The sequence below is a fragment of the Acyrthosiphon pisum genome, chromosome X (genome assembly GCF_005508785.2).
Source record: "Acyrthosiphon pisum isolate AL4f chromosome X, pea_aphid_22Mar2018_4r6ur, whole genome shotgun sequence".
Lineage (NCBI taxonomy): Eukaryota > Metazoa > Arthropoda > Insecta > Hemiptera > Aphididae > Acyrthosiphon > Acyrthosiphon pisum.
In genome coordinates, this window is record NC_042493.1 from 80,379,110 (window position 1) to 80,392,844 (window position 13,735).

General features: G+C 30.2%; 1 protein-coding gene across 1 annotated transcript; it reads left to right on the forward strand.

The window, feature by feature from the left end:
* The first annotated feature begins 1,764 nt into the window (after window positions 1–1,764).
* Window positions 1,765–6,588, forward strand: LOC100161940 (repressor of RNA polymerase III transcription MAF1 homolog). The gene is made up of 6 exons (XM_001947887.5): window positions 1,765–2,669; window positions 2,733–2,870; window positions 3,529–3,685; window positions 5,123–5,325; window positions 5,394–5,516; window positions 5,746–6,588. Exons 1-6 carry the CDS (start codon window positions 2,587–2,589, stop codon window positions 5,909–5,911), a joined length of 870 nt encoding a protein of 289 aa, XP_001947922.2. The 5' UTR covers window positions 1,765–2,586; the 3' UTR covers window positions 5,912–6,588.
* The last annotated feature ends 7,147 nt before the right edge of the window (window positions 6,589–13,735 follow it).

The following is a 13,735-nucleotide window of genomic DNA, read 5'->3' on the forward strand; positions in this document are numbered from 1 at the left end:
CTATATCCGTGAACATAACATATTGTTAATCTACTATTATACTATATTACTATGTTGCGTCATTGCGAGCTTTTATAGGGATCAAGGTCATAGACCTATTATATAGACAATATTATTTAGTAGGTATGAAAATTAATATAGATACTAAAATATGAAATCATATTACTGTTGTTCAGAATGATTTGTGGAATGGTCAATGAACTATTAAGACAAAGTTTATCAAGTACGACCAGGAAGTCCATAATACTTGTGACCCGTAAATCGTGATGAGTAGCTATCTATGTACCGTGTATGTATGTGTGCAATATGATATTATGATGTAGGTACCTACCTAAAACCTAATAGGTACCTATGCCAACGCCTTTCAGTAATTTCCAATATTGAAGACCAAATAAAAAATTTAAAATTTCAACTGTATTATACCATTGACGAGTGCCAGAGTACAATCTATAATTATATTAAATGATTATATATTATTATAATAGTATATAGGTTCTAGATATAATATATAATTAGATACTCGTCATTTAATCTTGTTGATTTCCCACCGTAAATATCGTGACAATACCATGATATAACTATTATAACTAGGTATATAACTAGTTATATCTTATATATAAACATGCAATTACCTACACCGTGGGCCATGGATAATGGCTATGCGCTACGAAATAATATGGTCAATACACTACGGTCTACGGGAAACATTGGTAGGTAGTTTAGTTTATACATATAAATACATTGTCCTCAATTGAGGGTTTTGATAGAGGAATTAAATTATTTGTAATGTAATTCTTTTTAGATTTTTACGCCTAATCACCATAGTACCATACGTTCTATTTATTATAATACACAGACTGAACTATTTATAATACTATTATTTTGTCTATATAGACATAATAATATATTACCTATTATAGTCGCAGACACAAAAAATGAACGCTGACCCCCGCGACCCGTTGCTCTAACCCATTGCTGTGAACATTGGTTCTCAACATTCTATAAGCGCGCTATAGTCACGAAACATAACGTACAGGGACGAAAAAAGAACACTGATCAGTGACCAGGTGTTTAATAAACTTAAACAATAGTCCCTAGTCCCAGTAGATCTAATTATCTAATTACCTAATTACCAAATCAAAATCCTTTAATTTAATTCGATAGTTAAAAAAACTCGGGCGTCATGGTTGATAATCACTACCAAAAATCGCCGCTTGTTACATGACGGCCAGCGCTCATTTTTTGTGACGGCGTCTATAGATATTAAATATAGATGTAATTTTATTGTAAGTAATAAAATCACTAAAAAAGTAAAAATCGTAGAAAACATTAAAATAATATTATTTCCGTATTCGGAGGCGACGACCGACGGGTGACGATCACTCGACAGTCGACATTCACTCACCAACAAGGCCACAAGTCACGACCCACCTACCACTAGCGACGCAACACAATGTCACAACTGCATAACGTCGGGTGCGGGCAGCTGTTTTCCAAACCAAAGGCCGTTGCGTAGAGGTGTGTGCGCGTGCGTCACCGGGCCCCTCGATAACTCGTTCTCTCTCACTCACCGCATCCCACGTTCACACACGCACGTACCGGTGTACCACCCGAAATAGTAACCGTACCGATCGTGTGCGTGTGAGTGCACGCATGCGCGCGCTCGCGAGAGAGGCTCAGACTGCTCAGTGGGAGCAAGAGAGAAATACTGATATTGCGGTGGCGTCGGTATTGTAGGTGAAGGATGGCACTATGGTTGATAGGCGGGTTGGTACCGCGTTCGAATGATAAACATTAATAAGATTCTTGACTGGCTCACTACCAGGCACCAGCTTGCAATAACAACAATAATAATAATAATAATAATAATACAAGAAAAATAAATGGTACAAAGGAGTCAAGGTTATCAACAAACGTCCCGCAAAATATTATTATTAGATTTTGGCGGCGGCAATCGGCATTTTGGATTGGCGGTCATTTTTATCGCTTTATAGCGTCCGTATTTGTGTATGTGTTTGTTTGTGTGCATGTGTATGTTTGTGTGTGTTAGTAGCGAGTGAGTGCGCGCGCGCGGTGAGTAAACAAAAACAACTCGATAAATAATAAACGTTCAACGGACAAAGCAAGTGTTTCGACTTTCAAGAGTGTGTTGCGCGTGACCGTTGTTGAGGCGATCTGTGCGCCTTTTTTTCGTTCGACATTTCGACCCCTCATATGTGACTTTACGGCGTTCGAAATCGATACGGCGAGTGCCTTGGTTGAGATCCATTGTTAGCAATCACCAATTTTTCACCGATCGTCGGCGGACTATTACAGACGTCTGACCGTAGGCGTACTGTTATTTTATCCTGACCGCAAATCGTAAATACTTGCCCTTCGAAATTCGGTGTCGGCGACTGCTTCATACCATCCTGATCTGGACAGGGACCTTGTCAGTCCGTATGGATTCCGGTGTTATCGGCGTAAAAATGGAACATTTGATGACATACCTGGATTTCAGTAATTGTTGTACACAACGAAAACGGTGCTGCCCGCACAATCGGCGAATATAAACGAGATTGACATTGTATCATTGTAGTATCCACTATGAAACTATTAGAGAGCTCTCAATTAACCGAGCTATCAAGAGCGCTTTGTGTAGACCGAGGAGATGTTAAAGTCGTTGCCAGGTAATATTGTTTTTATACTCATCATTCAAATGTACATGTTGGTCTAAATCTTTTTTGATATAGGATCGAAAGCTATTCATGCAAAATGGTAGGCGATGAAAAACACAAGTATAAAAAGTTTTACTCCCAGAGTGGCACACAGCCAGGTGACCTCGAAGCACTGGGCTGTTCACCCAACAGTGATCCACGATATGGAAGAAGGTATTAAAAACCAATACTGAACTAACAATTTTATGTAATTACACAAAAAAAAATTTTATTAAAGTCACCTTACCTATCTTTTATATTTTTATATTAATATCGAGATTAATATTTAATACATAGGTATTACCTACATACTTTCTTTTTGTTTCATTATAGATTAAAATATTGACACAAACAATATTTATGAATAAAGCAATGAAATTAAATATTAAGGAAAATTGTACTAAACATATAAGGTTGTCATCAAATTTGTTTGATCTTACTACTTGATTGAAAACCTAAGGAATTTTTTGTGTTATTTAAATAAAATAATGTTCTGACTACTATAATAAAAATATACCTGAATTAGGTATATAGACATTTAAAAGAAAAACAATTTTATTGTGGGCAACACTTGTTTTTAATATCTAATAAGAAATAAAGACAGTTGCTGTTTGAGAATATTGTGAAAGTTAAAACATTTTACATGATAGAGAAATAGTTTTTATTATTATTATTACTCACATAAGTCTTAACTTTTGTCATTAAATAGTATGACTAATAATTTATCCATTATCTATCACTGTATGTTTTTATATAATTTTATTATCTGCTTAAAAGTAAGCTTACATTATAATTCAACTAAATTTAATGTATGATTTATGTATGTTTGCAGTCTTAGTGTATCTGGAGATGAAGAAGTTTTGTTATGTGATACAATATCACGTAAATCTTTATTTTACTTGATTGCAACACTTAATGCCACATTTGCACCTGACTACGATTTCACAGATGCCAAGTCATCAGAATTTAGTCGAGAACGTAGTTTGCAGGTTAATAATAGTTAATAAATATTATGGTTGTTACGTATTCAGAAGAACTAATGATAAAAAAATCCACTAAAATGTAAGAAATTGTATAATTATTTAACAATTCAAAGTGTTAAGTATATTAATCATTTACAAACTAACTTTTATTCTATACTATAAAAAATGAAAATGTTTATAGTTAAGTACTCGGTTATAGTATAATTTTTTGTCTTACATTTCTATGCTTTTTACAATGCATTATTTATTACATCCAGCATTAAGATTATACATTTTTTCTTATATATTCATTTTTATCCAATTATTAAGTTTAAAAAAAATTTATTTCTTACGATTAAATTTCTGAGTATTGTCATATCTAGCTGTCAAATAATCTTGAAGCTATAATAAAAGTATTTTGAATATTATAAGTATAAAAACAATTCTTACTATAAGTCTGTAGTTAAAAATCATATTGTAATTAATTTTTAGCACAAATAACTTTTATGTGCTCAAAGCATAAATAACCCATTTGCTGACCTAATAATCATTATTTTAAATTCATTGAATTGTTGGCCATTATCAACCATTAAACTTTAAACAAAGTGTATACTGTTGATTCGTGATGTGTAAAATTTGGTTAGGAAAAATTATTATTACGTGGTTTGACAGTGATTTTTTTTTTTAATATTCACAATTTTTAGCCATTATTATAATCAAACTAGCTGCCCGACCTTCCTCTGGAAGAAATTATTTTTTTATAATTTAATTTAAAAACAAGACTATTTTTTGGCTATACAAATAATATAATATAATTACATATTGTACCTAGTTATTGTTATTGCTAATTTCTGAAAATTATATATCCTACATTTTGGATTCAACCACTGGAGTGGTAAATTTTATTATTTTTATTATAAAATAGAGATAAGGTAAAAAAATATGTAACAATAAATTATTTGTTCAATGAATAATATTTATTTCAAATGGAAAAATGCAAGTGCAAACAAATAAATAAATAATTAATAACAATAATAAATATACAAACAAACCGGTTTCCTTTGTCCCCAAAATCAAGTTAGATTCTTATATATACACATATTCATCAAATTTATAAAATACAACATTCGGTTCTAATTTAAATTGATTTTATGTAGTTTTAACTTCTGTAAACCAGTTTTAAAGAATACATTTAATATATACCCCTCATTACCAACTTAGAATTACCCATTCACGATTAGATACCTTATATTTATCGTGATGAATAATGAATTGAGTATAACATAGATAATTTAAAGCGACAAGAAAAAAGTTCAAGTTATAGATACTCAATTGTAAAAATAAAAACAATTCTTTTACTATTTAGTTGATGTAATTTTAATAGCAAAAATAAATGTTGTCCTTATAAAAGTTATTATTTGATGTTATTATTTTATTAATTTGATTTTTCCAATATATTTTTAGTGGGTCATGAGAGATGTGGATAATAACTTATCGGCAGTCATTGTAGAACCTAACACAGCAACATCATGTGTTGCATCTAATCAGATTATTATGATGAATCATCTACAAAGTAATACAGCTCCCAAAAACTACTCACAGTTACGTGACAAACTCTGGGAAGTAATCGACAAAGAAATTGGCATGTCACAATGTGACATTTACAGGTAATAACCTTCCTAAAATCCAATTATATATTTAGATACATTCTATATTCATTATGTGTCACTTACAGCTATACACCTGACATGCGATCAGATCCATTCAGCGAAGATGGGTGCCTGTGGTCGTTCAACTATTTCTTTTACAACAAAAAACTAAAAAGAATATTATTTTTTACTTGCCGTCGCATTATTAGGCAAGTTTCAGAAATAGTTATGATAAGTTTTAAGATTTATACATTTTTAATTGATATTTAATTTAGTTTTTGTAAAAAAATAATGTGATTGAAAACACTAAAAACTTATGTTCATTATATTTTTTCATTGAATCTATTACTTCTCAGATTTCATTGTATATTGTTTATTGTTATATAATTCTTGACTTTTTATGTTGGATTAACTTATTTGTTATTTGTTGTACTTTAGTTCTTCATATCCCATGGACTTTGATGGATCAATAGGAACAGGATCAGACTCTATGTTTTTGTCTGATTATTATGATGATGGCAGTGCTGAAAGCAACAGTAGACATCGCAGAGAACGAAGTCCTTTAAACAATAGTCGTCGTAGAGGTGGAGATAGTAATTTCTGAATGACAAAATGAAAAAAAAAATAGTCTCAATATATTTTATCTTGCTGTCTCTCTTTTCCTTTTTTATGCTTTTAAATATGTATTAGTACACATCATTAAATAACTATTATTATTCAAAATATAATTATTATAATATTAGATATATAATATATACACAAATATTGTATCATTTTACACATTTGCACTTTTTAATCAATATTATGTGTGAGTATAATATTAAGATTGTAAATTGTTTTACCTTTGTGTGGTAATATAATAGTGTGGTGGATCTCAGTTATTGCATATTTATATAGTCATGATTGAATTTTATTGTCGGCAATTGCGTTGATATTTATTTATATTTAAATTTTTAACAAACGATTATACTAAACATTATTTAAGTATGGCATTATTATGATATTAAAGGTTTATGAAATTGTATTTCCAAAAAATAATTTAAGTATATTTTATCTATGAATGAAATGTTTAAATCTAATATTATTTATTACAGTAACAAAGTATTATTATTATACACCTCTATGTACCACTGAAAGTCCTGATCTTAACATTATAACTGTTTTATTTTTTATACTGGTTAGATAAAGTTTAGTTTGTATGACCATAGTATTATGAACAAATAATTTATGTCCTCAAAATGTAATAGATGTATGAAATAAAATATATTGTCTAAAGATAAATTATATAATTATGTTTCTTATTATAACTATTCAATTTGATACATTATTTTTCCATTAAAATTAAAGTCAACAATTTTTAAACTTAAAAATTATCTTGCTAAAATTAATTTGAATTTGAATAATATAATTTTAAATTGTATACAAATACAATTATACTTGAGTTAACATTATTATTATTATATTAGCAAATTTTAGGTCTGTTTACTGTTGACATTTTTTTTTCATTACAAATTGTTTTTCAATACCGGTTTTTAAGACAAAAACTACCATTCATAGTTTTGTTTACCTAGTTGATTGATAAACATTAAAAATAAGTACTAACTTTAAATAGTAGCATATCAATTTTCTAAAATTGGTTACCTATTAATTATGAAATATGTATCATTATTATCATATTATTTTATTCAGTAACTTATCTGTAGTACCTATTTAAAGTATAAACCGAATAAAAAAACTAAAATATTGATATAAAATACAAACATTAATTATAATTACAATATTATTTAAAGCAAGTTTAAATAAAAAAAATATATTTTCTTATATTATGTTCAATATATATTTATTTATAGTTATTTAACTTAATATAATAATATATAAATATGTAAATATGTAATTATTTATTCTTATAAGAATGAGTTAAGAGTTTAGGACAACATAGACAAAGAAATAAGAACTATTATTAATTTGTCAGATCTCATAACATATTGAACTGTACAAGCTGCTTTAATTTAAATATAATATATTTGACTTATATATCTACAACAATAATAAATTATAACTTATTAAATATTAAATTATTATAATTTCATAGTTCTGCAAGGATTGGAAAGTTAACTAATTGTTTTAACTCGTTAATTTAATATTGAAAAATATAAATTAAGTTTATAGTTAATATCCTATAGGCCCTATACAATATATGGTTAAAAGTTACTTTTCTTTTATTTACTTGTATAATTTAAAGTTCATTAGAAAATAAGTAATTTAACATAGTTAAAAGCCAGGTACTTATTATCATGTAAAATTTAAAATTGTACCTTTTTATAAAGTTAAACTAATAACATAGAATTATAATATAGGTACAATTAAAAAAAAAAAATTATTCATTGGAATTAATTGTTGCCTATAATTAAGTACAGTGGCGTGCCCAAGAATTTTAAATGGGGGACACCATTTTTTTTTAAAAATAAACAAAAGAAAGTCGATAAGTGGAAGTCGCTCTGCTGTACAGTAGGCTACAATTGGATGACTGTAAATTTAAATTCAATGATATATATCATGTATGCAAAAAACGGTTCTGAGCAGAGATGGTTTGGCAGCCTAGGATACTGTATATTATATTTATATTGTTGTTATTAATATATATAGGTACATTTTTAACTACTAAATCATTTTAGAAGCTAATGGCTTTACAATGGTTTCATTTATTTTTTTTATCCTGGATAAAAATTATCAAATATCATTGAATTCAAGTTTAATACAATCCATTATACATTGACCCACTTGTACTATACAGCAGAGTGACATCCACTTACACGCATTTTAAATTTTAAGTTCGAAATTAAAACTTTAAATATTTATAAAAAAAATTGTGCATATTTATTTTTTTTTTTTGATAAAGGTAGACAAACTTATGAGGAATCTTGTATTAAATTATCAAATCTTAGATAGTTAATTTAAAAATAAATTTTTTTATGAATTTCGAACTCAAAATAATTTGTACATTTTCGTGATTTTTTCGTAATTGGTCAAAATTCGAACTAAATGCTTATAAAAAAAAATTGTGACTGTATTTTGACTGCTATTGTAAGAATATATTAAGAGCCTCGTATTATAAATTTCAAGCTTCTTGACTTAACGAATAAAATTAATGATTAATATAAAATTAATGACTCTAAACAGCTGTAATGACTAATAAGTGGTTTTCCGTAGGTTGTCAAAAAAAGACAATGGGGGGGGGGGGGTATTATCCCTGACCTCCCCCCCTGAGCACGCCACTGATTAAGTACATTAATCAATGATAAAATTTACCATAATAATTAAATTATATTAACGTATTTTTAAACAGTGTAATATTCATTTAGGTATTAAATATAGCGTAATATTTTACAACTTTTTCCGAAGTGATAAAACCTTTAAATTTTTTTGAGATTGAAAAATTACCTGCGCTTAACTTTGGGAGATACAGGTTATGTGATTTAATGGTTATTGAAACTGAAAAAGAAGAAGATTGATTTTAATGAAGCTGTAGATAGTTTTGCTAAATTAAAATCTAGAAAATTTGCCTTATTATAAATTGTAATTCATATTTATATATTTACATTTATACATACATTACTTATTAATTATATTATTTGCTTTATATACATTTATGAAAATCTATTATTTAATTTTTTTTTATTTTTTTTATTCTGTATGCTATAATTAATAAAATCGTACTCGACCAGGCGAGCAACTTTGGTATTGCTTTAGATTTTCAATATTGGTTTTGCATCCCATGAAAAAATGCGAAATGACGCCCTTGTTAATCAAGCATTCATATTTTAATTATCAGTATAATTAATAATAGACAATATTAATACATAATACTAATCTTAATAATCTTAATTGTTCGAAAAATATAATAATAAGTAATAACTATTAATTAATAATGGGTATACAAATGTATATTGAATACTGGATACGTTAGTTATAGGTATTTTTCTTTTCTCAATAATGGTTACCCATTTACCATTGAGGCACGAACTGTTATGTTTAATATCCACTATCTGTATTATATGGGGGCGCCGTAAATGCCCGAAAAATAATAAGGCGGATTGTAAAAATCCGGAATTTTTCCGTAATATCGCGGAAGATGCAATCCTAGAAGATGCAATCCTGCTATTATTATAAATTATTAGTTTTTACTTAGGTAGTTAGGTATAAGTTATAACTTATTACTAGATTGTATACATTAATAATAGGTAGGTTTATTCATTTCACTAATTTATTCATTTCACATATTTTATATACATTATTTCATTAATTTGATGAATATTATGGAGTCCATAAATATAACAAAACAATTTAATAATATAATAATTATATACCTACTAAATGTCTAAATTATTTATACATTTAGTAGATATTTACCTACCTATTTAGAATACATATAACATTATAATTAATAAATAGTAGATAGGTTATATTTTATATTTTGGATATATTAAAAATCTATGGGGTTTTTATTAGAAATAATATTGACTTAACGTGACAATAAAATTAGTTAACTAATAAGTAACTGCATATCATGGAGACTTGCGAGACAGATTTAACAGCTTGGCCATCTTCCTCGAGACAAAGTTTATTTGCGATCCGCTGTCCAATACTACTCGACATGGTCTTTTTTCACCATGACGGGCCACCACTGAGACTATAGCGATTGCTAGAAAGACATGATTAACCCTTTGGGCTGCCCAAAGCGCTTTCGCTACTGGCTTGTCCACCTTTTCACCTTATTTCACCTTTTCACCTTTTCCTTCATTCTCTGTTCCTTGATGTTCTTACTTTTCGTAGTGTAGTAGTGTATTATGTCTACCATTACCTACACATTTACACACGCGACCGTTGTACTTTGACTTGCACACATCCGCCATATGAATGTTCAAAAAGCAGTTAAAACTAGAACTTTCTATACATGGCTTTCTACTGGCATTTTTTTGAACTTGCTATATGCGTAAATCCGATGTTCACCTAACCTGCACAGCATTCACATTTCGTAACGTTATGATTAGCGATATAAAGTGCCTTTAAAGGGTAATTATGAATATTACATTTCAAATTGGGACTCTTGTATAATGTTTTCCATTAATCTTCATCGCTGGTGTTCTGAAGTGTTTCCGAACTCTCCAATGCAACACAATGGCTTGACAAAAATGTCTGCAGCTCGATAACTATTTGCTCTGTGTTGGTTTTTTGCACTTGCTATGCATGACTGGTTGCACGATCAAGCTTTCTTAGGACAATTGTTACAAGCTAGGCATCCCACTGGCTAACTGGTTGGCCTAGTTCTTCAAGTGCTATGATGTGTGCGGACACGTTTGAATACAGGTCCTGTAATTCCCTTGCTCGGCATGCCTCAACCCGTGGGCTATCAAGAAAGGCTGTTTGGATCACCAAACTTTTGTTGTCGTACCGTTCTTGGAGTTTTTTCATTGTCACATTATAATTAGAATCTGCCATTGGTATGCCTTTAATAATGTCTTGTCCCTTGAGAACTGATCTGAGAAACGATAACTATCGGAGGATATGTGTCTTCGTTGTGCACAATTGCCTTAAAATAGTCAAAAAAGGACTTCCATTCTAGTATGCCACCTTCAAAACTTGGTAGTGAAATTAGGACAAGTATAGCTCTTTGGTTATGCACAGAGGAACTTGCTAAGATATTATGTAGCAACGCCGTATGTCCTTTTTCTAAATTAACAATTTTTTGCATTTATGACAGGACGGAAAAATACTCACTTTCAAAAGATTCTCTTTCAAGGTTAGCGTTTTCGTTATCATCCCAGCTTAAAAATTCAATTTCACCTTCAATTAATTTTTCATATGATAGTAAATTAGTTACAGGAGATAGTCTTTTAACAATGGTACCACTAACCCACTTAGCCCCACTAGAAAATTTTGGCACATAACCGTATCCTTTATTTCAAACATTTTCACTCTTCCTCTTTTGTGAGCTATGATATTTTTTCTTTGCTCTTGGCACTAGTTTGTCAAATGATGTAAATTATTTTCTACCAATATGTAATTCAGCCGGCGTAGTACCAGTAGCAAAATGTTTAGTACTATTGTAAGATAACATAAATTTGGCGATTTCGGTGTTTATATCTGATGTCATACCACTTCTCTTTAAAAACTTCTTAAAAGTTCTAACTAAATTTTCAATAGCTCCGTTAGACGCAAAATTATATGGATGATTCTTAACACGGAAAACTCCATTACTTCAAAAGTCAAAAAAACAACCATTATTCGTTTCTAACATAGCAGGTATACCTACCTCAAAGTGAAAAATACTCCTGCAAAATTTTAATAGTCGCTTCAGTAGTGATAATAATCATAAATCTTTCATGTACCCATTTGGAATGTGCATCAATTGTTACTACAAACATTTTACCATTAACAGGCCCTAAAAATCCAAATTCAACGGCAGTGATGGTCTCTCTGGCCATGGCCAGTTGACACGGCACGCAGAAGTGACCAGTACAGAGTACAGGAAAATCACAAAAAGTTATGGTAGGTCGGGAAAAGCGTATATTGGACAAAAAGGTAGTGGTAAAACCGAGCATAAACACCGGTGAAGTTCGTATTTATTCTAAAGTATAATAATATCCTTTTTAAACAACAGTTTTATGGTTTCGGCAGCTGATTTTCACAGATATTTTAAAGATAGTTATTAATTAAATCTAAATGTTTTGTAAATTTATCCGCATAAAACATAAAAAAAGTTTCGGGCGGTAATTCGTGGATTACACCCTGAAACTGACCCCTGTGACATTAAAAGCGAATTATCCGAACTAGGACATCTTGTACATAATGTTACGAACATTCAAATTAAAAAAAAGTCGACCCTATCAACAAATTTAATGATCGAACTATTGTGAGGCTTCCATTATTCTTCGTGGATTTGGAGCCGCAAGAAAACAACAAAGACATTTATGATATTAAAAATTTGTGCTATCGTAAAATAAAAGTGGAATCTCCAAAAAAAAAAAATTGAAGTGTCACAATGCAAAAATTGCCAATTATTTGGTCACACTCAACACTATACTGTTTCAAAATACCAAAGTGCTACTTCACTAAAATGCCCTAAGTCTAAGAAATCAAAGGTGAAACGCGCAAACTGTAGTGAAGGACATACCGCGAATTAGAAAGGATGCATCACATATAAAAATGCAATAGAATTGTTCACCAAAAAAAAACTACAGCATTACAAAGACTACAACAAAATCCTGCTAAACAAGTCACTCAAGACGTTTCTTTTGCACAGAAGACTAGTTCTTCGAATGAAAAATAAAGGGTCCAATTACTCAAACCCATACATAAAAAATAAGATGTACGGTCTCTATCTGACGTTATGGCAGCATTAATAAAATTAAATGAGAGTCTGGACAGGCCTGAAAATAGTATGTTGCAATTATAATACCTATCTGGATTTATGGCATTCAACTGTAGGGTTGTGCCAGTAATTCTAACATCGATGTAATACAACGCTGTCAAAATATCGTCCTTCGGACCATCACTGCAGCCTACTGGTTCGAAAGAAACAACGCAACTTACCGTGATATGATGCTGCCTATAATAGCAGACGAAATCCAAAGGTTTGCTCACTAACACAAGACGAGGCTAGATCACCATGTCAACCCGTTGGTCATCCAATTACTAGATAACTCCAAGGACATCAGGCGTCTTAATCGTCTATAACCATACGACTTAGTTTAAGATTTTAGATTAAGGCAGAAGCCACTTCATTGGAAGTGATTCCATCAACGTGTAAAATATATATAATTTATATCTAAAATCGGGAGAATGAAAAGTGGCCGCTGGTACGCGCGCTTCTGGTGGTGAATTGTTGTGATGGTTTCGCAAAATAAAGCGCGCGTATTTTGAAATGTATTAGTTATAGAAACAATTAGCTTATACCATAGAACAAATGCTTATACAAATGTATTATAATGGTGTTCGATACGAGTTTTAGAACCTCTGTTTTCGATGAAAACAAAAAGGTTGCTATCATATCACCAGCGGCCACTTTTCATTCTCCCGACTATAGTATGTAAAATATGTATAATTGTTAAACATATTTATAAAGACCTCTGGGTCATTTAAATAATAAAGCCCCAGGGCATTTTGAAATAAAAATTTTAATTTGGTTCCCATGCTTAGAGGGAAGGAGCTGTAATCTATGTAAATGTTTAGTGGTACACCGTTGGTGGCACTGGGTATGAGTCGTCAGTGCCACGAGTGGTGTCTGTTTCTTGATTTCTTCAGGCAGTACTTATTAATTATTATGTTGTTGAGTAGTATAGAATATAGATTAATTGTTCCAACTGAAATGATCACCATTTAGTTATTTCATTATGTGAATTTATTAAAGTAATAAGCTACAATTATA

Coding starts and splice junctions, on each gene's coding strand:
- LOC100161940 (XM_001947887.5), top strand. CDS start 2,587: ATGAAACTATTAGAGAGCTCTCAATTAACCGAGCTATCAAGAGCGCTT. Junction 2,670..2,732: donor GATGTTAAAGTCGTTGCCAG/GTAATATTGTTT, acceptor TTTTTGATATAG/GATCGAAAGCTATTCATGCA. Junction 3,686..5,122: donor GTCGAGAACGTAGTTTGCAG/GTTAATAATAGT, acceptor ATATATTTTTAG/TGGGTCATGAGAGATGTGGA.